At 40.4% G+C, this 23488-nt stretch overlaps 2 protein-coding genes across 4 annotated transcripts; one reads left to right on the top strand and one right to left on the bottom strand.

Moving 5' to 3' along the window:
- Positions 1 to 72: 72 nt before the first annotated feature.
- znf362b (zinc finger protein 362b) lies at positions 73 to 10698 on the bottom strand. 2 transcript variants are annotated; one of them, XM_035158916.2, is made up of 9 exons: positions 10555 to 10698; positions 8275 to 8338; positions 7825 to 7969; positions 7109 to 7213; positions 6227 to 6545; positions 5154 to 5378; positions 4423 to 4501; positions 4109 to 4267; positions 73 to 3233 (listed from the first exon to the last, which is right to left on the bottom strand). In XM_035158916.2, the coding sequence occupies exons 2-9, from the start codon at positions 8335 to 8337 to the stop codon at positions 3117 to 3119; spliced, it is 1212 nt and encodes a 403-aa protein (XP_035014807.1). In that variant the 5' UTR covers position 8338; positions 10555 to 10698; the 3' UTR covers positions 73 to 3116. The 2 variants fall into 2 exon arrangements, with proteins under 2 accessions (XP_035014807.1, XP_035014805.1); XM_035158914.2 differs by having other exon boundaries at positions 7714 to 7969; positions 10555 to 10697.
- Positions 10699 to 10724: 26 nt separating this feature from the next.
- Positions 10725 to 23276, top strand: si:ch211-112c15.8 (tumor necrosis factor receptor superfamily member 1A). Of its 2 annotated transcripts, none has more exons than XM_035158919.2 (11): positions 10725 to 13040; positions 13140 to 13170; positions 13874 to 13955; positions 14054 to 14179; positions 14561 to 14692; positions 14840 to 14888; positions 15764 to 15849; positions 16188 to 16331; positions 17501 to 17538; positions 17821 to 17932; positions 21740 to 23276. In XM_035158919.2, the coding sequence occupies exons 1-11, from the start codon at positions 12967 to 12969 to the stop codon at positions 22069 to 22071; spliced, it is 1206 nt and encodes a 401-aa protein (XP_035014810.1). In that variant the 5' UTR covers positions 10725 to 12966; the 3' UTR covers positions 22072 to 23276. The 2 variants fall into 2 exon arrangements, with proteins under 2 accessions (XP_035014810.1, XP_035014808.1); XM_035158917.2 differs by having other exon boundaries at positions 16188 to 16367.
- The last annotated feature ends 212 nt before the right edge of the window (positions 23277 to 23488 follow it).

The raw sequence follows: 23488 nt of genomic DNA, 5'->3' as shown, positions 1-23488 counted from the left end.
CCTCGCTCACTATGATTAAAAAATAGAATTGTTGGCAGGATCACGTCTCAGTGAAGCCGAGTTATCACTGACGAATTTGTAACAGTCTGTTTATTAAACAAGGTAAAGATACAAAGCTTTTTTTTCCTTTTTTAAACATTGATAACCTTAGTTTAACTTCTCAGTCTTGGCTGTGCATATTTAGTCGTTCTAGAAACTGTATATGAAACCACAATGCAAGACAGGAAAAAGTGTAATAAATCTACGCAATATCTTTTCATCGAGAACATGGGTTAAACAGTTATCATACAGCTTACAGCTCAGGAACTCCATGCGGAAGGAAAGAAAATTTAAAAAAAAATGTTTACACGATTGAATACTGCAGAACACAATACAGAGTCATGGAAATGGGATGATAGAACAGTTAAGGCTTACATGGAAATAACTGATATAAAACATGAATATTAATAACATACGGGTAGACTAAAATAATTACAGTAAGTCCATACATAAGCTCTTACAAAAACCCAAACAGAGCGTGTTGATGAAAACTTAAAAATAGGTTCTATAAATGAGTAACATGTTTTACAGTACAGCAACATGTACATTTTCCCACTATCTCAAAAGAGAGTAAAGTTGAAGAGGCAGGGTCTGTTGTTGGCGTAAAATGTCTTGTTTTTCAGGCCAGTGGCTTGAGTAATAGGTTGTTTTTTTAATTCTTTTGAAAACATACTATATACTGTATATGTATTTTACATTATTCTCAGTTCCATCTCAATCATAACAACTAGCTGTAGCACCTTTTTTTTTTTTTTCTGAAGTGCCCTGAAGAACACAGGGTACCCTATTAGTACCATCCAGAGTTTAAAGTTACAGTAAAAATACAACAAACAATACTGTGTACAATAAAAAGAATACTAAGGAGAACAAACATAATCAAAAGGAGAAGCATCAACTCCACAAACTCAAAATATAGGCCTATGGAATATGACATACTGCAGTTTATTTAAAAATGGGTAAAGCTTATTAAAGACTTAAAGAAAAGGTCTTAACGGGGAGAGTCAGAGTTCATTAACTTCACATTTTGGTCCAGCGGCGACATTTAAAAATTGACCACTCGATTTAAAATTTGATGTGTATTCAAAAGTAGAGCTGGCATCGATGCATGTGCAATGTTTTCAACCTCTGCGACAAAATAGTTCTAACACTAAGTAAATAAAAGCTTAACTGAACAGACAGCTTAACTATGAAGAGAACTGCTTTCTCTTGGAAACAAGGATAATTGTGTACGGCACGAGTTCTGAGGACGTGAGGGAGAACGTAATGTAAAAGCAGTGTTTGTTTGATCATGTGTTATGATCATAAAAGGTGCCGTAAAAGTGAAATATGTCAAATATGGAGTGAAAGATATTGGAGATATAAAATAAAAAAAACATTCATCTTTCTTCCCTTCCGTGTTGCTCTATTTTTTCCTTCCCTCCCCAAATCAACAGTACACCTTGTTAATACAATCATGAAACGTTGAAATTGTCATCTACCGATTGCCTTTCTTCAAATTTAGACGACCCTGTAAATGTGTACTTGCACCGAAAATGTGAGTCAAAGCAAAGAAAGTAACAGAAACACTGTTATTTATACACAGTCGGTACTCTTAGCTGCCACAAGTAATGCCCTTTGGCATTTTCCATCCAACAAGATTGAAACAATTTGAGCCAAAACCACGAGGCCTAAAAGTGCTTTAAGATTATCTTTGGATGTCTCCAGAATACACCCAGCAAACATTTTCTTTTTTCTACTTTCGCAATTCTTTATAAGGGCAAATATCATCTGGCACGTTTTAGAAACCCATTTTATGGAAGAGGAAAAAAAAACAAACTAACTAAAACATTTCTGATGGCCAATGCATCCGGCAGTTTACATGACGCTTACGAAAGTGCTTATTAGATCTGACGCAAGACATTCTTTGCCACTCGATCCTCAGGACAACATCTAGCTGTATTGTTACATTCACAAAATAACGCTGTGCTCATTTACGACAGACGGCCTGTGTCGGGACGAATTGAGGCGGTCCGCTCGCTGAATCTAGCGCTGAGCGCTCGCAGCGCGTTCAGGACGTTTTCAGACCTCTTCACTGTTTTCACAGTTTTAAGTTACAGCCTCGAGCTAATGTAGTTTTAAATTCTTCATTAATCCCCTCATCAATCTGCACTCAGCAGCCCATCATCACAGTAAAGACAGGGTTTTTAGAAATGCTTGCACTTGTGCGATTTTCACACTTGATATTTAATTCAGGTGCTTCCTCTTTCTTATTTTTAAATTCCATTGATCCACTAACAGGGTTGTGTTCTCAGCCCTGCTTGTGTGTTGGTTTGTTTATGAGCAGTACATAAAAAACTACTCAACAGATTTCCACCAAACTTGATTGAAGGACGGGACATGGTCCACTAACAACTCATCCAAGTTTAGCCAAGGATTTGCAAGAAGGGGCAGATCTAGGAATTTATTATCTGACATAAGGTGTTTTTTTTTTACATTTTTGTTTTCCTCCATGAATAATTCATGGTTCTTGATGAAAAAACACCAGGCACATTTAGGGGGCTGATATTTATGGGTGAGTGCAGATCCACATAAATAGAATTGGGGCAGATACATGATTTATTTTGGATCTTGAAGTAAAAAAATCGAGCATATTTTTGGGGACTGATATTTATGAGCGTGTGGAATTTGGTGCAAAATCCTGATAAAGTGAATTTAAACGTGGTTTCATGAGGGGACAGTTGGGCCTTGATGGAAATAGTTACTGTGCTATACGTACATAACTTGGAAGCGACACACCCGTTAACTTTAGGTAAGCTCAAATACAAATTTTCCACTTTTGCTTTGTCATAATGGGGCACTTGGTGTAGATTGACGAGGGGAAAAAGTTGATTTCACTGATCTTAGCAGGACTGATTACAACATTAAGATCGTTGTAACGTGAAAAAAAAGTGTATAGGTCTGAATGTACTGAATGTATGTCAGCTGTCATAATGCCAATGTAAGCCTTATGTAGATGGCCGTGGGTGCAGGGCCTCACAAGCTCCAGCCGAACATAGACTCCGAATCCGACCTGCTGCCGGGCTGTCGGGGGGGGGGGCTCAGATGAGGGAGATCCGTATGGGGATGTTTGGGGAATCGGTCCGCTGGGGCGACTGGTGGCTCACTAGGTGCTCCACCACCGTGTGTTTGGACATGTGCTTCATAAGGTAGGTCTCCTGCAAAGACGTGGAAACACAGCAAATGGTCACAAGACGACATAAATCACATTTTGACGTTTGAACCCTTTTTCTTTCCTCGTCCATCAGCTCAAACATGTTTTATCAACTGTGTAAAATATGACAGAAATAAAACGCAGCACATTAGAAACACCACCATGTGTAGAGTCAGAGGTTTGAGATTTTAAAAAACATTCTTTTTATGTGCCAATTGTCGGATTTATAGCCTGATGGGCTTTAAGACGGGGTTTAAAAAAGGTAGGGTCTTAAATGTAATAATCTGAAGCCTGACAAAGTCTTCAACACATTAAAATGTTACATGCTAGGTTTTAGATAGGTCCTAATAATAATTATGTTGATTTAACGTTTCTGCACGTTTTAGTTCTTTCTCACAGACACAGATATACAGACAAGAACTTACAAACACCGGATTGATCTCATTACGGTAAAGACGATACCGGCTGTCTCTGCTTGTAGTTTGAGAGGTAACGCGGCTACTTCACTTTATCTTGAATTAAGGTGAAGTGTAAGTAATTCTGGAACTCTGATATTAACTGTCGTGCTTGACATAGGTCTTGAATTTAATTTATTATGGTTTTGAAAAGTTTCATTTGTTTAAACCTGCTGATAAAAAGAGATTAAACATGAATCCTTACCACCCTTGTTTACTAGTAAAAGTAACTGGTACTTATTAAATGCCAAAATGAGAAGTGGACCCTCTGGGTTATATTAAAAAAAAACGTCACTGCTTTTCTCTTTGAACAAAAGTGAGAACATGTGTGTTTAAAAAAATCACAAACAGGAAACTACTTTCAGACCAGAGTGTCATCAAAGGCCATGGAGATAACTGAACAGATAAGTCAGGGTTTACTCACTGAGGTGTATGCCCGGCCACACATGCTACAGCAGTAGGCCTTAGCGTTTTTGATGGCGTGCGCTGACAAGTGGATCTGCAATGAAGCGGAGTCTGAGTAGGCACGGTAGCAGTTAGGACATTTGTACGGCTTGTCTTTATTGTGCTGCCTCTGGTGAGACTGTCAGGGGGAGAGAAAAAAAAAAACACAGACGAAAAGATGTGAGAGCAGGAATTTAAATTTGAACTCATTTAGATTTGTTTATACGTTTACTGCAAAGTTTGAACTGGGTAGTTGGGTAATAGCAACAGTAAGATGTGGGATGATATACAGACCTGGAGGTTAGACAGCTGGGTAAAAGCCTTTTCACATCCGGGGTGAGCACATTTATAAGGCCTGTCGCCGGTGTGGATTCTGCAGCAGGAGACGCAGATAAAACAAAGTCAGAACAACATTTTACCGACTTAGATGAGAGCGATATCAACGGTTGAACTGCAAAAGTGCATCGAAACAAGGCCGAAGCAATTTCACGGCAGAGTTCACGTCCAGAAACTTATCAGTGCATATTTTAGTCCAAACCATAGACTGTCTATAAAGATGGATGGCATGGCTCGATGTCTCGATCGCCCCCCGGTGGCTGCATGCAGTCAATGTCAAAACCCCTGCCTTCTCTGTGTTGTTGTATGGGACATGGACCAAACTAAAAAGCCGAAGAACACCTCAGATAAAAGTTTTTCAACGAGGGTTTCTGTCATTTTAGGTAGTTCTTGTCACACTGATGTTTGTTTTCTGATACGTTTTGGTTTAGTTATTTTCTGCTATAAAATTGAGTGAAACATCGTGATCGACAGCTGAGACTGACTCATGATTGGTCGAGCGTGTGTATCCATCCGTTGGACCTCGATACCAGGTTCGGATTCCAAATGCACAAGATGGCAGCGTTCATATCAGGGAAGACACATCAACATGACTTTTCAAAATGCTGTACACATTTGTGAACCACTGAACGAACATCTGTTAAAGTCTTGAATCCCCCCCCCCCCTCAGTGTTCACAGCTGGACCGACCTGGTGTGCTGCTGCAGGTGTGACAGCTGACGGAAGGAGTTCTCGCAGTAGGAGCAGTGATAGGGTTTGATCCCCAGGTGGATGCGCAGGTGCTGCGACAGGTAGGAGGCGTTGGCGAACGTCTTGGTGCAGTGGGGACACTTGTGTGGTTTGGCCTCCGTGTGAGACTTGGAGTGAATCTGCATCTCGGACTTGGATAGGAAGGTGAGTGGGCACACTTTGCATCTTTGGGACACAGACAAAGGGGGAAATGCAGAAACGGGATCAGACCAGGCTGCTTCAGTCAATTTGACTAAGGAAGTTATTTCTTTGTGATTAAACTGATAAAGTGATTGTCTGAATTAAAACCTTAAAACAACCATTCTATGTAAAATCATTGAAGTATTAAACCATTGCTATTTCCATGCAACAAGCACTTGTTATTTTTGAGACAAATAAAGAAAAAATATTATCAAACTTTAGTCATAATCAATTATATTATTCACCTCTAGTAGAACTGGTAGAAGTCCTGACCAAACCCAAAGTGGAGTTTCATTCTAATGAAGTAGGGAACTGTTTAGTATCTAGTTAGGTCTAAAGGTATCTTCTGTAGCTCTGGTCCTGGTGTTAACATCCGTCCTGTGGTCAGCTCCAAGTCCGTCTGATCAACCCTGACGTTAAAATGCGTCCTGAAAGAATCTCCTGATTCTCACTTCCCCTGCTCTATATGCAAATGATTGCACTCAGGACGGATGTTATTACCTGGTCTATGTAACCTCCAGTTTTTGCTATAAGTTTTACTCTGGAAAGTAACTGAGAATTGATTAAGTTTGGCAGCTGGAACTTTGACGATTTAGATAATGATGTGACTCGCTGCTTTTGAGACCTACTGAAAAATTAATGACGCCTCACTGATGACGAGCGCAACTAAATTATATTAAATCTACTTAACACCAAACTTGTCTCCGCGAAATAGATATTGATCCTTCGCAGACCTCGGTTAAATCCATCGTTTGGCTTTGCACTAAGAGTAAACGTCTTTCCCTCTGCGATGCAGTCAATCCTGAAACAATCGGAGCTGCTCTGTGTCCCACCTGTAGATTTTGCCCTCTTTGGGTGCAATTGTGACACAGCCTTGGTCAGCTAGAATGGGGTAGGGCACCACCAGCAGAGGACCCGATGGGTTTTCAGCTTTGATCTTCTTCCGTCCCCGGGGTGCCTTGGGTGGGGGGCCCAACAGTCCTGCAAGGCCGCCAACCTTCATGTGGTCCATGCCCGGACCACTGGCCAGCCCAGAGAGGATGTTCACAGAGGGGGCACCACCGAGGCGGTTCTGGAGGCTGGAGGTTGGGGACGTGGGGGTCAGGGCCTCGGAGATGATGTGGCTGTCAGGTCGGGATGAGGGAGCCAGCGCTGTGGAGGTGGGAACCACGTTTATTATATTTGCACGACACACATGGGTTGTGAATTTGATTGTGGTGTAATGGCAAAAACTCATAACATTAGGATAATAAAGAAGAAAAAATGTTTTCGGGAAATAAGCAGCAAGTTCCACTCCTGGATCCAAATGATTAACAATCTGATCGTTTTTTTGAGAGACTATGACTATGATCCTGATATTTAGGATAATGTGGTGCTGATTCATATTTTCATTATTTGTGATAAAAAATAACTTCATTCACTAAATCTTGGATTTCTTTCTCCCTTTAAATGGCCCATACTCCTCGTACAAGCCTGAAAATCAAAAAACAGTTTCTGTCAGTATTATTCTCCAAGTGTTGTCTGAACACTAACTATTCATCCTGCACGATACGTAGTCTCTCAGTTTATTGCTTTAAGCCTCAGGACTGATTTGACTAAAGATCTTGATGTTTAATGTTTGAAATTCACTTTGTGTGTGTTAGTGTACCCCACTCTGAATCACTTTGAGTATTCCTACTCGAACAGGGCATAATGGAGTGCAGAGACCGACTGACCTGAGCGATGGTTGATGCGGCCAGTTTGCTCGCCAAGCTGTCTCATGTGCCAGTCTTCCCACAATCCTTTAGCCTTCACCCCTGACTTGTCGTCCATTAATCCATCTGGAAGTTGTCAGGTGATAGCATTTTAATGGGTGATCAGTCACTTGTGTTTTGAAGTAGACAGACCTCGTACTGCACCATGCGATCCACAGAGACCCTCAAACAACTCGGGCCCATTTCACATTTTTCTGCTACCTGCGCCAATATGGCAGCTGTGTTTTCGTTTTCGTTAACCAACCTAATTCACTTCACACATACATTTGTTGTTTTACAAAACCCCTCTTTTTCATCTAATAAAGTATGCCGAACAACCCAGTGCATTGGTGTTAAATGTTGTGTTGATAAGGACAGCCATACAGTCGCCTCTCTGGATAAAAGACAGACTAAAATTAGCAGTTTCCTCATTTAAAACAGAAGATTTCTGATCAAAGAATAGAAAAAAGTCTAAAAATCGGCACATGGTGCTAACTTTTGATACTTGACAGCTTTTCACACTTCATGCTAGTGACACATTTGGGTCTACATTTAAAAATGTACTGGGGTTCAGAATCCAGGCCTACCCTGTCCTGAGCTGGAGGCGGGGCGAGCATGCAGAGCGATGTCCGGCTGTCCAGAGCCCTGTCCCTGCGGGTGGTGGCCCAACAACTGCTGCTGCTTTTGCAATGACATACCGTGCTGGTTGCCCCCGTCCTGGTTCGAGGTGGGCAACAGCAGAGTCTGCTGGGAAGGGCTGGAGGTAGGCGGCAGGTGCAAGGGTCGGATCTTCTCGGCCATCAGCTGCTCCTTAATCTTGTTGATGAGCACCAGGTTATCCAGCTGAAAGGGTTAACGTCATGCTCAACAGACAACAGGCCACCGTGTGTGAATGTCATTCATGCCCCTCAAAAAGGTGAACCCCACATCCCAGGACAGAAACACACTGAACAGCACACAGTACAAGCCATTTCATTTGTTTTTTCCTTTTTCCATCTACGAGAAGGAGCTGTGGCTGATTCTCTGTCTCAGAGTCAGTTTCTGTGACGCACGTGTGCCGAATGGCTGAAGAGACATTCACACATGGAAACACATGGCAATGAAAGCTGGAAACGTCCCAATTGACTACATGTTACATGTGGACTTACCTGGCCGGGCATGGATGGCGGTGGCGGCCAGAAATACGGGTTGTTAAATCGTGGCTCTGCCATCCTGCAACATAGAAAACTTTTACTTTAGTCACATTCAAAAGTTAAGTTATATTTAATGAGGTGTTGTGTCAGTACAAGTATGTCGGTCTGGGTCAGAGATGAGATTATGATGCCAAACACTTGTTTTTCATACTGCGACGTGTTTAAAGAAAGACAGAGTAATGTGTGTTAATGTGACAGAGTGGAGCTACAAATATGAATATCATGACATCACAACAAACAAGGGTTCATGTTTACTAGAAAAACAAAGCATTTCTCTTTAGCCCCAGTGTGAAATACAGTCTACATCTCATTAGCCGTTACCACATTCACCGTCGTCTGGCTGCGCAGGCACCTCCACCGGCTATTTCAAAGCATGAGGAACAATTTAACTTTCCTAATGGGAGGAGTCTTTGCTCAGGGACTCTTCGTGTCTGCACGTATCAGAATGTCTGCACATTGATAACTGTTGTGTTTCACAAGGTGAAACTGGCAGCTCCATAAAAGTTACTAATGATTTCAAAAGGACTCGCATAATTACACATTTGTCACTTTTCAATTTTCTTTTGGACAAATACCAAGGTTATTTTTTAGGTTGGCTTCATCGACAAAAAATACTTTGTGTGTGCAAGTATGAGGTCACATATATCGGTACATAACTTGTAGCTTTGGCTTTTAAAACTTAAATAAATCAAATAGTTTTGACATAATACATTTAAATTTAGTCAAACTCATATTTAAGACAATGTTATTCCTCCGAGGCAGGTATTAGAAGATTTTAAAAAACTGTGGTTTAAGTTTCACACAGCAGATGAGGTTTGCTCAGGTGTCATGAGCAAACTCAGATCAGAGAAAAATACAGTAAGTGGACCATGAGGTAAAGATTTCTTTAACAGCAGAATGCATTAGAGATATAGACAAGAGTTGATCTGGGACCTGCAGCCACATTGGAATTGAAAATGAATAAATTAAAAACTAATAATAGTTTGTCAAAAGATAAAATGTCCCTGCTCATGTTTCAATGTAAACTGTCACCAGATCAAACTAATACATGTCGAAACATTTAATTAAACTAATAGTTTGTCATTAGATATGAACGTCATAGTGTCAGAATAATAAGCCAATAAGTCAATTAAGAGCTCAGTGTAAACTGTCACCTTTAAATTAACACAGATCAAACTAATAAACGTCAATCAAATAATTCAAATCTAACAACAGTTTGTCATTAGATAAAAAGAACACAGCTCATTTTTGACAGTGTAAGAATAATAACCCAGTATGTAAATGGGGGCCCTCAGTGTAAACTGTCACCTTTTAAATAAACACAGGTCAAACTAATGTAAAAAAAATAAAATAAAAAAAATGTCACCGAGAAATATTCCCTGTGTTTAAAATAAAAGAGAAGTGTGGCGGAGCTGCATCTCCTCGGTGTCTGTGATCCTTTTGTCTGGGGCTGAATTTGAGGGAATAAGTGCACGTCGCTGGAAATGGGCAGAGAAAAAAAAAGCAGAAAGTTTCCACCGTGGACTGGTCGGACATGTCTGTGTCTGGGCTGCACCTCTGGACGCGGACTGATGGAGGACCGCGCGGCCGGAGCCTCCCACCCGGTGCGTCTCAGACATCCTCAGACAGTTTGCTTAAAACATTTCCAGACAAAAGGGAAACAAAAATGGCAGCCTTATTTTTATAAGGCGGGACGCCATATTCTGCAGACCCCCCTCACAAAATATTTTTTTTTTTTTAAAGGAGCGAGTGTCGGCGGGGAGGCTGGCGGGGAGGAGAGGCGACCGAGGCGGACACGAAAAGGTGCGTTTATCGCGTCAAAGCCACGAAGGATTGTTTACGGCGAAATGCAGGTTTGAATAGCCCGGCCTCCCCAAGCTCCTGAAAAAAACCCTGACACTTCCTACAACAACCATGCCCTGCACAGAGAGCGGCTCGGAGACGGACCAGATGCAGACATCGATTTTTCCTAAAAAAACCACAAGCGTACCGACGCGTGGAGGTGAACACGGCGCACACCGCCGCGCCTCGGCGCACGGACGCTGTGCCATCGTCTTCAAAATCTCACTTTTAGGTGCTCTGCTCTTTTTTTTTTTTTTCACATCCTGCAACTTTTGAGCGAATCAAAGGACAGCGGCTGCGTTTTTTTGTGCACGATCGCACGCATCCGGCGAGCGTTCGGCTAATGTGAGAAATGCACGGCGGCGAAGAGGCGAGAGGAACATGCACAAATACCTTGTGTCCGGGCTGCAGATATTGTGTTGCGAGCGCAGCTTTAATATAAAAGCTTGATGTTCTGTCTCTGCCTGCCTCCAGTCCCACCACCGCTTCCGGGTCGCTTTGTTCACTTCTGGGTGCTGCTGTGTTTCCAGGCTCGATGCACACACACACACACAACACACACACACACACACTGCACACACACACACACACACGCGGAAATATTCTGCTAATGTCGCTTTGGGTTTTTTCTCCTTTTTTTTTTTTGCACGATTGACCTAGTTTATTCACGTCTAATGGAGCTCCCGTGCGTTTCTGATGAATTTAACCAGGTTTCTCTCCGCCGCGTGTTGGGTGGATGTCAGTCTGCACATCCGACTCCAGAGCCTGAAATAGCACAAACCACAATACTCAAAAAAATACCAGCATTTACGAAGACATGAAGCCCACTACTGCCCTCATAACATCCCTGTAGTGAATGAGGCAGAGGCAGCTTCAGTTATAAAGCTCCTTTCATAACCAGAGATGCAAGGTGATGTACAGGGACATTCAAAACTAAATGGAAATAAAAAAAAAAAAGAATTTTCATGCAAAATAAAAAGAGTAGAAGAAATTGGTGTAAAGATGAAAAGAAGTTAGATAGATAAAAAAAAAAAGGATAAATAAATAATATAAAATAAGAATATTTTTTTGATTTTGCATTTTCTTTTACTAAAGGGATATCTCGTTAAATTATGCATGGGAAAAAATATAGTTTTTCTTTTTTTTTTTAGGAAACACACGTACATAATAATTGCAGCATTACATTCTAATGAGTGTTTTTAAAGGTCCAGTGGGTAATATTTAGGTGAAGGGGGATCTATTGGCAGAAATTGGATACTTGATTGTATGAATTGTTGTTTTCTTTACCCTAGAATGAGCCCTTTATATTTAAATACTTAATATTTACATCAGGAGCGGGTCCTCTCTATGGAGGACGCCATGTTTTTTACAGTAGCCCAGACTGAACAAACTAAACTCTTTTTGAGTTTTTATGACAACTGAAGGGTGCCACAGGTTCTTTGTCACGTTTGGAAGGGGAGGGTGAGGTGAGGGGTATTCATCTGCAACATGCAACTTCACCACTAGATGTCACTAGATTCTACAAACTGAACCTTTAAAGGTTCACACTGAACTGGTTCAGTGTGCTAAAAGCTGCTTCTTCCTGTTTGGACTTTGCCCTATAGGTATCACTGGCAGACTACTCCTCAGTGGTCTCACAGGGTTATATTGCACTATCATGTCCGTTATTTATTAGAAGCAGCTCCACTCACAGATTCCAAAATAAGCTTTAAAATTCTTTAAAATCCAATCCTGTGGCTTACTGGCTGACAGTGTAGGGATTTAAGAACAGGGGTGATCTGGGCTGTCCTTTTAGTTTTGGTTCAAACTCCTCCTTTATTTTGGATGGGTTGTAAGTACCTGATTGTCTCTTTAGAAAGTCCTTAAAAAGAAATAATATAATACAAAAACAAAACCCTGACTGTTAATTGAACAAAATGTAAAAACAAACTGTCACCAAGAAAATCATGTTTGCTGAGCTTGCTCCAAGTGATGCTGTAATTTGCAAATTATACTTTACGATCTCATCCTCATTATAATGCTCTATATGAGAACTTTTAAAATGTGGAGGTCAAAGCACAGAAGGAGAACAAGCACCTATAAGTGACGAGCCAAAAGTCATATCTAAACCATTGGGAGTTCTGGTATCTTTTGCAGGTTTACCTCTATTTAACTAAAGGTACGGCATACAAACTTAATTACAATAAAGGAATAATAAATAATAATAAATTCAGTATTATCAATAAATTAAAAACTGTATATTCTGTAAACTTGCAAATACAACCGTCACATGCTTCAGAGGAGGAAGATGCAAAGACAGCGAGAATGATGCTCTACAGTATTTTAGTGGACACGTTTACATGGACACCAGTATTCCCACATTAACCTGATATGGCGTAGTCTGATCTTATTATGTGGACATGTATATTCAGTTTTTCATTCAACTACATATATATTTCAAACTATAAAGGCATGTCATGATCAAAGTGATACATAAACCAATATAGAAAAGACTGATTGGTAACAATAACAAAAAGCAGAGTATACAATACAATTTTCCTCATGGGGACAAAAAAGAAGTACCCGTAATGTAAATCAATAAATTCTAAGGTAAAGACATGTAAGTCATAAGTTTAGGTACGATTTAGTGTGTGTGTGTGTGTGTGTGTGTGTGTGTGTGTGTGTGTGTGTGTGTGTGTGTGTGTGTGTGTGTGTGTGTGTGTGTGTGTGTGTGTGTGTGTGTGTGTGTGTGTGTGTGTGTGTGTGTGTGTTTCCGTGTGTGTTTCCTGTTACGAGCACCAGTTCTTTGAAGTCTCCAAAGAATTGATGCCGAAAGGTTGTGACACACAAAATATGGTGCAATTGACTCAGCTTCGCTGGAATTCACAGAAGTCTCAAACGTAAGAATGCCTCCGTCTTTCGGTGGATTTCGTCGCATCCTCTCCTGGTGATAAGTCTACTCACACTCATCTAATGTTGTCTGTTTAACCTCCTTGCAGTTTACACTCTTTGGACATGGACCTTGTCTTGGTAAGTTTATCCAGTTCAGTTGTTTTATTTGGATCTGCTGTATGTTCTTTCATTACCTGTCTCTAAGTCGATTTTGGATCATCGTCAGTGTTCATTAGAGGAACCGCTGTCACATTACTGCTGATGCTAAGAATGTGATGCAGTAACCTACGTCCCATTATTACTATAGGAGGGCAGTGGAGGTCAGTAAACGTGTGACTGCGCGGGTAAATCTACAACCACCTGAGTTGAGGACATGTTTGACAGATTTACACTGTATGTGCAATCTCACTGTTGTTGTGACTGGTAATGAAAATAAAAAAATTATAATAATTTAAAAGGCAAGAGGAAAGATGCTTTTACTGATGTATATATATACTTATTATTATTATTGGACAGCCAATTAATGTCCAAAGTGCAGTCGCTCGCTGACAATGTGAAGTTGCCTTTTCCCCCCTCTTTTCTGTCTGTGTTCTGACTCTGATACTAGTGTTCATATATGGTGTGGATTAAGGCAGGTGATAAGTATAACCTGGGAACTCAATAGAAATATACTTCTTTAAGAAACAGAAAACCAGCTAGATATCTAAGGTGTATGAACATTTTGAAAAAGCCAAATTTAGACTCGGTTAATTTCAGCCCTTTTGTGAAGCAGCTTTTGTGTCAAAGTGACATTTCCACATCGTCCCTTAGATCCTCAAACCTCTTTTCTTGTGTATTTCAGGATTTTCTTCTGATACTTGTCGTCCTTTCCGGTGGACAGAGTAACGATAACATGAATTCATGTTATTCAATTTGCCCGGCTGGTAAGCTATGAGGAGGTGCTGTATGCATTGATTTTGTGTTGTACATTTATAGTAAAATGATGACGTTAACATATTTCCTTTCTGCGGGTCTCCACCAGGGTATTTTAAAAGCGGTGGCTGTGACAATCGACCTGGATATTACAAATGTAAACTATGTGGAAATATGGAATACACAGAGATTGAAAACACTATTAGAAAGTGCCACCGGTGTAGCAGCTGTGGACGTAAGTATCTCACTCGGGTGGAGTGATAGAAACACATGCTGAGTAGCTTGTGAGATATTGTGCACTCTCATAACTTCACCCACATATTGGTGATTTCTTTTTTTTTTTTAATCTATGGTTATTTAAGTGAAAATATGATGAGACACATGTTGCAGGTAACTTTTGATGTCATTCTCATGAGGTTTGGAAAATTATAATAACCCCAAATGCAATTAAGTTTGTAGATTTGCAGTAGTAAAATCAGTGATGTTTGAAGCAGTGTGAAAATGGAATGGAAAGCTTTATTTTACAGCAGGGAATTCTGTAGGCAGCTTTTCAGGACTGTGTGTTAACGCTGTGGATTGAGAAACACTGTGTTTAGATTTGTTTTTCTCTCCCCAGATTCTGAGGTAACAATAAGCCCCTGCAACATAACCAGTGATGTGAAGTGTGGATGTAAAGAGGGATATTACGACCAAGGCACTAAGTCAACCAGACTAGATTGCAGAATGTGCCACTGTCAATATTGTAAAGGTAAGTGCAGTCAAAAAGGGAGTGAAAGTGTTGGTGAGCATTTACAGCTGCAATATTCATTCATATACTGAGTCATTTTAATATGATATAAACTCTGCCACAAAGGAAGCTGTGACTTCTCACATTCTCTCTCATGTTCTAATTCAGGACCTGATACAAATACTGACAAAAGGAAGATGTGCCAGGCCTGTCAAAGGTGGGAGATCTTACAAAATGACAGACGAGTAAAAATTATTTTATCCTGTCTTTTTAATTTCTCTTTTTTTTTTCAGGGCTGTGTTAATATTGGCACTTTGCAGTTCAGCATGTTTCTGCTCGGATCAAATTTCAGAAAGATTGAATCTGTTTCTCAAAGTTTATGGACATAGAAAAAACTCATCTCGTCTTGATCTAAACAAGACGAGATGATATCAGTCGCGGTATGATTGAAGGCCAGGTCGCGTGTTGACTTTGTCATGAAGGCGAGGAAATCTCTGATACAGGCCCTGCGTTAACTGAACTGTGCTGAACACTGTGGATTGGATAGATAATCAAATCACAGTAAAGAACAGGTTCAAGATGTCCATATGAACACTGAGACAGTTTTTTTTATGTGACCTAATCACTCCTTCAGTTCATACTGGCTATTAAAAGAACCCGTTGTAATTTGGTTTAAAGTCATGCAGGAAATGTATTCAGAAGTTTAACTGCAGCCAACGTGGGGCTGTGGTCGTCCAAGTTAGACAAATCAAATGACTATTTTTCAAAGGTGCATTTAATAAAGTCCCAAAATTCACTCTGTGTGACTCAGTGGTGTCCGACAGTGAGACACTGCAAACACAAAGTAGGAATTAAAAAAAGACGGTAACCTAAACTCAGACGACTGAACCCTCTTATTAGCTTCTACAACAAACTCCTTTGCAATATATTTCTACACACATAAAAAAAAAAATCACATTAGAAAGGACATTTTCTAGTATGAACTAGAAGAATTATTATAACAAGCACCAAGTGTTTCAATGTTCACAACCATGTGACGTTTAAAAATTGTCAACGTTTCCTTTTAAATTTATGGACGCTTCTTTTTTTCAGGTGTGCAGAAACTCCAGTTCCACCTCCATCTACAACAACACCAACAATTTCACCTGGGAACATAACGCAGACTGATCCAGTTCCCTGTTAGTATAATACATATACTGTTCTTAAACAAAAGTGACACTTTCACGATGGTTGTGGGTTTATTTTAATTCAAATGCTCAAAAACATTAAGGGAACGCCTAAATCACACATCAGGCCTTGATGAACGAGTTATTCAAGGTGGAAATCTTTACTGATGTACATTGTATAATTTGTTGAGAACAAAATGACGTAACAACGGTCGGTGTATATTTGAGCCTCCTTTTGTGTGACTATCTGTAGGTTCATGATTATTCTCATCATTGCAGTGCTAGAATTCTTGAACATGATGCCGATTGTGTCGTGTTACGAGTTGTGTTTCTTTCTTTTTGTCCCACAGTAGCTAAGCCTATGCCGTGGCTGCCATACTTGGTTGCCGTGGGGATAGCTGTGGTCCTCTGTGGGCTGCTGCTGCTGCTGCTGCACCTCATCAGGAAAAAAACAGAAAAACTAAACATGGTGCTCTGCTGCAGAACCAACATAGGTGTGGAGCCGCATGCCACTGACGCCAAATCCAAGGGTAGCCAGTGGGGAAACATTGACTCAATTGCTCGACTTAAGTAGAATTCTGAAGTACTCGTACTTTTCTTGACTGCTTTTATTTATTGCAACCTACACCTGCACTCCACTTTATTTCAGTAGTTTTTCCTCTGTTGCATTTATTTGACAACTCAGTTACATTAAAGAGATTAAACAAAACATTAGCCTGTAAATATGACATGTGTTATACAGTATATTAAGATACACTGTTGTCTGTAAAATATTTGAAACTACACATACAATCCTATGCGTTATCGCACCTATTATATAGTAATGAACTATAATTGGATACTCAAAAATTGGATACTTTGAGTATCCAATTTTTAATTTGGATACTCAAAGTATGGTTTTGCTGTTACATTTACAATACAAGACTTTTACTGGCAGCGTTTTGAAAGTTTGGTATTTCTACTTTTCATTTGATTATTTCTGGGCAATCACCTAGATTTAACAAACGTCTATTTAATACTTCAGAATGTCACATGTTAACATCACTATAGCACGAATACTGGCTTACACTGAAGAAGATCAATTACTTGATTCCCTTATCTCAATGAAAACATAGAACAACCCTCGGTCCTCTGAAGAAAAATTGAATTTCTTTAGATACTGAAATACAAATTTAAATCAGTTTTTTTGCATTTCCTGGTTGCCGCCTTCTCGTCCACGATATAGTACCAAATTCAAATTTGAAATATAATCAGTAAGTACTACGATTTTACAGTGCATATAAAGAGTCCTTTGTCAAAAGTGAACAAATAAGATCAATTTCAATAAAATATTTTAAGTGTTGCAATAATTTAGTTATTATTTAAGTATATTTCCAAAAGCAGAACAGAGTACTTCTTCCACCTTCGACAGTAACATGAGTAGCTACATACAGTCTCTAACTTCATAAAAGTACTAGATGTACTGAAAAATATAAAAAATACTGTATATATTCACCTCTGAGTATTTTTCTTTGACGTTCAGTATAAACTTTGAGACAGTCTTTATGGTATCAACAAATATCTTGACAGAAATGTAACTGCGTTTCCTTTTTTTTGTACTTTCTTGACGTGTTTAAGCAGGAAGCTCGCTGATTATATCTGCTTTTTTTTGTTTCCCACACAGAACAAGGCAGCGATCAAGGCAGCAGCTCCACCACACTGGTTTGTGTTTAGTTTCATGTACTTCTTTTGAGATAAAGATCCAGCAGCAGCACTGCAGTGGGCAGTCAGACGGCCTTGTTGGAAAAAAACATGTAAAGTTCAAGAGAGCAAAAGTTTCCTGTTGATCACATTCAGTTGGGTGAATCAAGCTGTATTAAATAATCAAGATCCCTGTCAGGTGTTTGAAAAAGGCTGGAAGTTTTCACTCAACACTGTTTAACATCTTAAAGAATTAGCTGCAACAAACACACTGATCTTCCTTTTCCCTTTTGTCTTATCAAGAGATTTAACATTTCTGAGGAAACTCACATGATGGATCTCAGCCACTGTCCAGCCTCGCCACGACACCCTGCAGCCCACATCTGTCCTCTGCTGCCAAATGTTGAGCAAGAAGGTAAGTTTCAGTGTTTGATTCTCAGCCACATTGTGGCTGAGAATGTTTCCCGGTAGAAGCCTGCGTTGCGTTATGATATAAGACAGACATAGATTAAGTGAGATATGGCATATGGCCAGAGTGGTCAACCAAGCAGACTATTTATTATCAATTGCATGACAGTGTTACCACTATTACAATGTTAATGTAGTCAAAAGATTATAATGGAGAGGGAAAGCGAGCATGAAAGGCAGCTGAGAGGAGTTCTGATCTGAAACCATCACTCGACCACCAGAGCTGTTTCTGTAATGAGGCATGAAGTCAGGCTCATGTTATCTCAAGAACATTTTTGCCTCATTGAAATCAGAAAAAAATATCCACAACTTAAAAAAAACCAATGCATTGAAATTGGTTTGAAATAGAATCCTAATTGTGTCCACATTGATTTTCCAAAGAAGAAACAATCACACTGGGTTTGCAACGCAATTCTAGATACAGACACTGTGGCTGTTTGAATTTGATTTCAAAGTGTCTTTTGAGTCGCTCACAATGCGACTCACAACAAACTCACATTTACAGTTGGAACTTAGTTATTTGCCTCTATGTCGTTACAGTACGAAAAAAAGCTCTAAAATGCCTTCGATAAGGGAGGATCAGGTGTTAATGAAACTGACAAGAACTTCAGACAACTAGAAATACCCGCCTCAACAATACAGCAGCATCATTTATATCTGACGCGTTAAAGAGTACTCTTCGAATCAGCTGTACAGGATTTAGTGCTTTGCTTAAGGACACCTCGTTTTTTTCCCTGAGTTTGCTTTTCACACATGCACAACGCAGCGGGAGGATCTCTGCACAGACGCGCTCACAACAGCATCAAATCCTCCTCATTATTCAGGCGAGAGGTGGAGCAGCCGGGTGCAGCAGGCGGAGGCAGGAAGTGACGCATTAACTCCGCTGCGGAGATCATCGGGATTTTCTTGACAACTCACAGACACCGGTGTCGGCTCCTATCATAAACTCTCTTGATATCTTCGTTGGTGTCTTCTATGTGTTGGCTTTTTTGCCGGGAGATATTTGTTATCTGTTTCCGTTCTAACATCACATTCAATCAATCAATCAAATTTTATTTGTATAGCCCATATTCACAAATCACAATTTGTCTCATAGGGCTTTAACATGGTGTGACATCCTCTGCCCTTAACCCTCAACAAGAGTGAGGAAAAACTACTAAAAAACCCTTTTAACAGGATAAAAAGAACGTAGAAACCTCAGAGAGAGCCACATGTGAGGGATCCCTCTCCCAGGATGGACAGAAGTGCAATGGATGTCAAGTGTAAATGAGAACATCAAGATAAAGGTTTTTAGCAGCATTGATAAGGGTAAACATTTTGAAGTATAACTGAAGGTCAGTGAATTGGTGGATTAATGTCATTAATGGTCAAGTGTCTGAGGAGAAATACTATGTATCGAGCAGTCCTGCTGCAATCATAGTCTATGGTCAGCAGCCAGCAAGATCATGATCCACCATCAAGATCGGATGCCACTATAGTCCACAGTCATTGTCCACTGCCGCCATTAGGATCCATCATCAGCTGCCACCTCGGTCGTGGTCCACCACCAGTATCTGATGCCAACACGATAAAGGATCTGCCTTTATTATCACGATCAGCCAGCACGATGCAGAATCCGCCATACTGGATCCACCATTACGATCTCTGATACACGATCCACAGATCCTAATCCATGATGTGGCCACAGCCGCGGCCCTGGATCTGCGGACGATAAGGCAAAGGGACTCCGGGGAAGAAGTCAAGTCAGTAACATGTATTGATGGGATATGAATTACTTTGATGTGATAACGATTGAGAAGAGGAAGGAGAAGCTGGAAAGAGAAGCTCCGTGTGTCATGTGTCCCCCGACCTTCTAGACCTATAGCAGCATAACTAAGAGCGGGTCTAAGACAAGCCTGGACCAGCTCTAACTATAAGCTTTATCAAAAAGGAAGGTTTTAAGCCTACTCTTAAACGTACAGATGGTGTCTGCCTCCCGAACTGAAAGTGGGAGATGATTCCACAGGAGAGGAGCTTGATAGCTGAAAGCTCTGGCTCCTACTCTACTTTTAGAGACTTTAGGGACGACAAGTAAGCCTGAATTCTGGGAGCGCAGTGCTCTAGTGGGTTGATAAGGTACTAACAGCTCTTTAAGATATAATGGTGCCATATTGTTAAGGGCCTTGAAGGTGAGGAGGAGAATTTTAAATTCTATTCTAGATTTAACCGGAAGCCAGTGTAGCGAAGCTAATACTGGAGAAATGTGCTCTCTTTTCTTGGTTCTTGTCAGGACACGTGCTGCGGCATTTTGGACAAGCTGCAGAGTCTTTAACGACTTACTGCTGGAGCCTGATAAAATTAAATTCAAAGATCGATAACATCGTAATATCCTTTGCACAGAGCTGACCATGTCTCAGACACTTGCTCGCTGTGAATCCAGCGGGGGGGAACCCCTGCTGTGTTCAAATCAAATTTTCTCAACTTTCTGCAAACTTGAACAAATGGGGCCAGGTGTAGAAAGTCTGCAGACAATCTGGAGGCTCTCACTCTGAAGGTGCGGAGAATTTCATCGAAAACAAATGCTGTGGTTCTTTCACACTCAACGCTGCAGCCTTTTCATCTGTGCTCCAGACAGTGGAGGTGGAAACTGCAAAACAGCTCAGTCAACAATTTGTCATGAGGGGAAACGACAAATCAGATACTGAGTGGATGTCACTGTTAACTGAAGAGATCCTTGTATATCATGTTCTCACAAAGTGTTCATCTTATCAGCTTCACACATGGCATGTGTATTGGAAATGAGCCAGGGACGAGCAGCGTCACATCTGGTGCTATTTGGACATGAGATACGTTCAATATTAACACACTTTGAATAAACAAACGACTAGTCATGGGCCTCGGCTGAAAGAACAGGTAGGATTTGGAAGGTGTAATGCAACGTGATCCCCGTGATAGTAGGAGCATTAGGGTCTGTAACCCCCAAACTGTATATATATCTATATATAAAGAGAAAGTAATACTGCCTTCACTCAAGTTTTATGGAAGAACTTCAGTACAACTGGATTTCCTGTCATTAGTGACATCAGGTGTTTGTGGTTGTGCTGAAAACCCCCTTGTGGCTGTAGTACTGTTAGTATAACGTAATACTTGTGAAGGTCCTGTTCACTGTGTCCTTTATCATTATTTTGCTGTATTCTCTTGTATGGCAGCTCGGTGTTTCATGTCTTTTTTAGGCGGGAGGAAGGTTTTCCATGCACCACATATTAGATAGGCAGTTACAAATCTTGCATCTTTCCAGTACAGGTAGCAGTACAGCAGTGGTTTTCCCCCTGTGTGAGTCAGTGTTCATTTACTTGTTTTAATAAATCTCCACTAAAAATCAACACGGGATCATACTGGTATTCTTCTACACCTTCCATAATGTCATTAATCCCCCAAAAAGGGCCAAAAACAATAATATGTCAAACCACAATCTAAAAAAAGAACACGTCACTCATATATAGTTTCATGTTTGAAAAAGGCTCGTCGTCTCCCATGTCTTCGTATAGTTTCTGGATCTTGATAGCCTTTAGTTCATCTTGAAAAACTAAGAACATAACATTGTGCAGGATGTGTTAAATCACAAAAAGGGGAAACTTTAGACATTCCTTTAAGCAACAACAAGTTTGATCTTTTCGTGAATAAGCAGTAGCACATTGGACAGACAGTTAAGTCTTTCAGTTGACCTTATCCCTCAGCTGAGTTTTTGTGCGTGTGTGTGATTCTCTCCTTCCAGCTGTCAGACAAGATGAGCAGTCAGAGCACTGGCCGGCCATCGTCCTCTATGCCGTCATCAAGGAGGTGCCCTTGCGCAGGTGGAAGGAGTTCTTGCGTCTACTCTTGGTGGCCGATCAGCAGCTGGAGCGTGTTGAGCTGGAAGCTGGTTTGGGCTCCATGGAGAAGCAGTACCAGATGCTGAGGCTGTGGAGTCAGCGCTCCTCTGCGAGCCTGAGTGACGTCTTCTCGGCCTTGCACCACATGGATTTATCCGGCTGCGCCCAGCTGCTGCAGGAAAACCTGGAGAAGCTGCAGTGGACTCCTCAACCAAAGTATGGTTTCTCGGCCTGAAAACTACCAATAGTGTCAAACACAGCTTCCTTCAGCTTCTCGTGTGGTGCCTCTTTAAAGTCAGCAGTTGAGGGCTGTGGTTTTGGAGTGCACTGCTAAAATGTAAATATGTGAAACTCTGATTGTGTGTGTACATGCAAGATAAGCAGGGTGTGGTGAAAATGAAGAAAAAGAAAATACAAGTTTCAATTTTACTTTTGGAAATTGGTGCTCATCTGTTTTTTTTTTTGCGTACAACCAGTCAAAGTAAGGACTCCTGTTCACTTTGAGCTTTTAAACTGTGAACGTGTCAGTGTGCATATATGTGACGTTTGTCTGCAGATCACTTCCCCACTTCTCACGTCAACTTCTTGACATTAGACATGAAGGAAACTTTGGCCACTGATTCCTGTTGTACGCCCTCACAAGGGAAGAAGACTGAAATACCCGTAGATCATCAGATTATCAGTTTCCTGCACATTAAAGGTGACAAGGCTGGGTTTTTCCTCAGCACACGTGCTTTTGTCGTGTTATGTCTCGCTTTGAGATGTTTTTATTAGACACTTCAGGAACCGACGCTTAAGAAGTTGGAATTTCCAATAATTCAGTTTATTACTGAATGTTTTAATATGAATCTGTGTTTTTTTTTTGTCTTTGGGCTTATGTCTATGTATACTTTATAAATATTCTTTTTAATTTTATATTTATTTTTTAACAAATCCAAGCTGTTTTACGAATTGTATTCTCTTTGGAATCACCTATGGAACAAGTGTATGGTAATATGGTAACTGTGAGAGCCAAGTGTCATTAATACATCTGTCGACCACAAGATGGGAGTGTTGGCTGAGTTTTTGAACAGCAGCTGCTGCAGAATGGAGCAAAGAACCCAAACAAAGAAAGACAAGGAAAGAAAGCAAGAGGGAGGGGAAGATGTTGGCAGGGTGAGAAGTTTTTTAATCTGGAGTGGGATTACAGGAATTTGTGAATTGCAAATTCTGCTTCAGCACAGAACAGCTGTCCAACATCGTTCATATCCCCAAAGAATCTTCATGTCGCAATATGTTTACAGACATCAACAACTGCTATTCTGAGAGCATGTTTATTTGTGTAATTTTTTCCATTTTCAATCAACATAAAACATGTTGATATGCAGCTAAGTAGCTAGGATGACGAGAGTCGTTTTCAACTGTACGTGAATGCAGCATTCAGGTAGACTTTTCTGTCCGTCCAAGTCTGTTCATTTTCTGTTTTATACGTATTTATACAATATATCAATACAAAAAACTTAAATCTACTATTATGTATTGAATTAATCAACTTGGCTTACTACAATTGGCTATATTCTGTTTACAAAGTGTTGTTGAGTTGCCAAAAATTGTTTTGTTACCGACCATTGTAGAATAATAATAATGTAATATAGTACTACTACTAGTATTAT

This window comes from Hippoglossus stenolepis, chromosome 6, assembly GCF_022539355.2.
Source record: "Hippoglossus stenolepis isolate QCI-W04-F060 chromosome 6, HSTE1.2, whole genome shotgun sequence".
Lineage (NCBI taxonomy): Eukaryota > Metazoa > Chordata > Actinopteri > Pleuronectiformes > Pleuronectidae > Hippoglossus > Hippoglossus stenolepis.
This window is presented reverse-complemented; position numbering and strand designations above follow the sequence as displayed.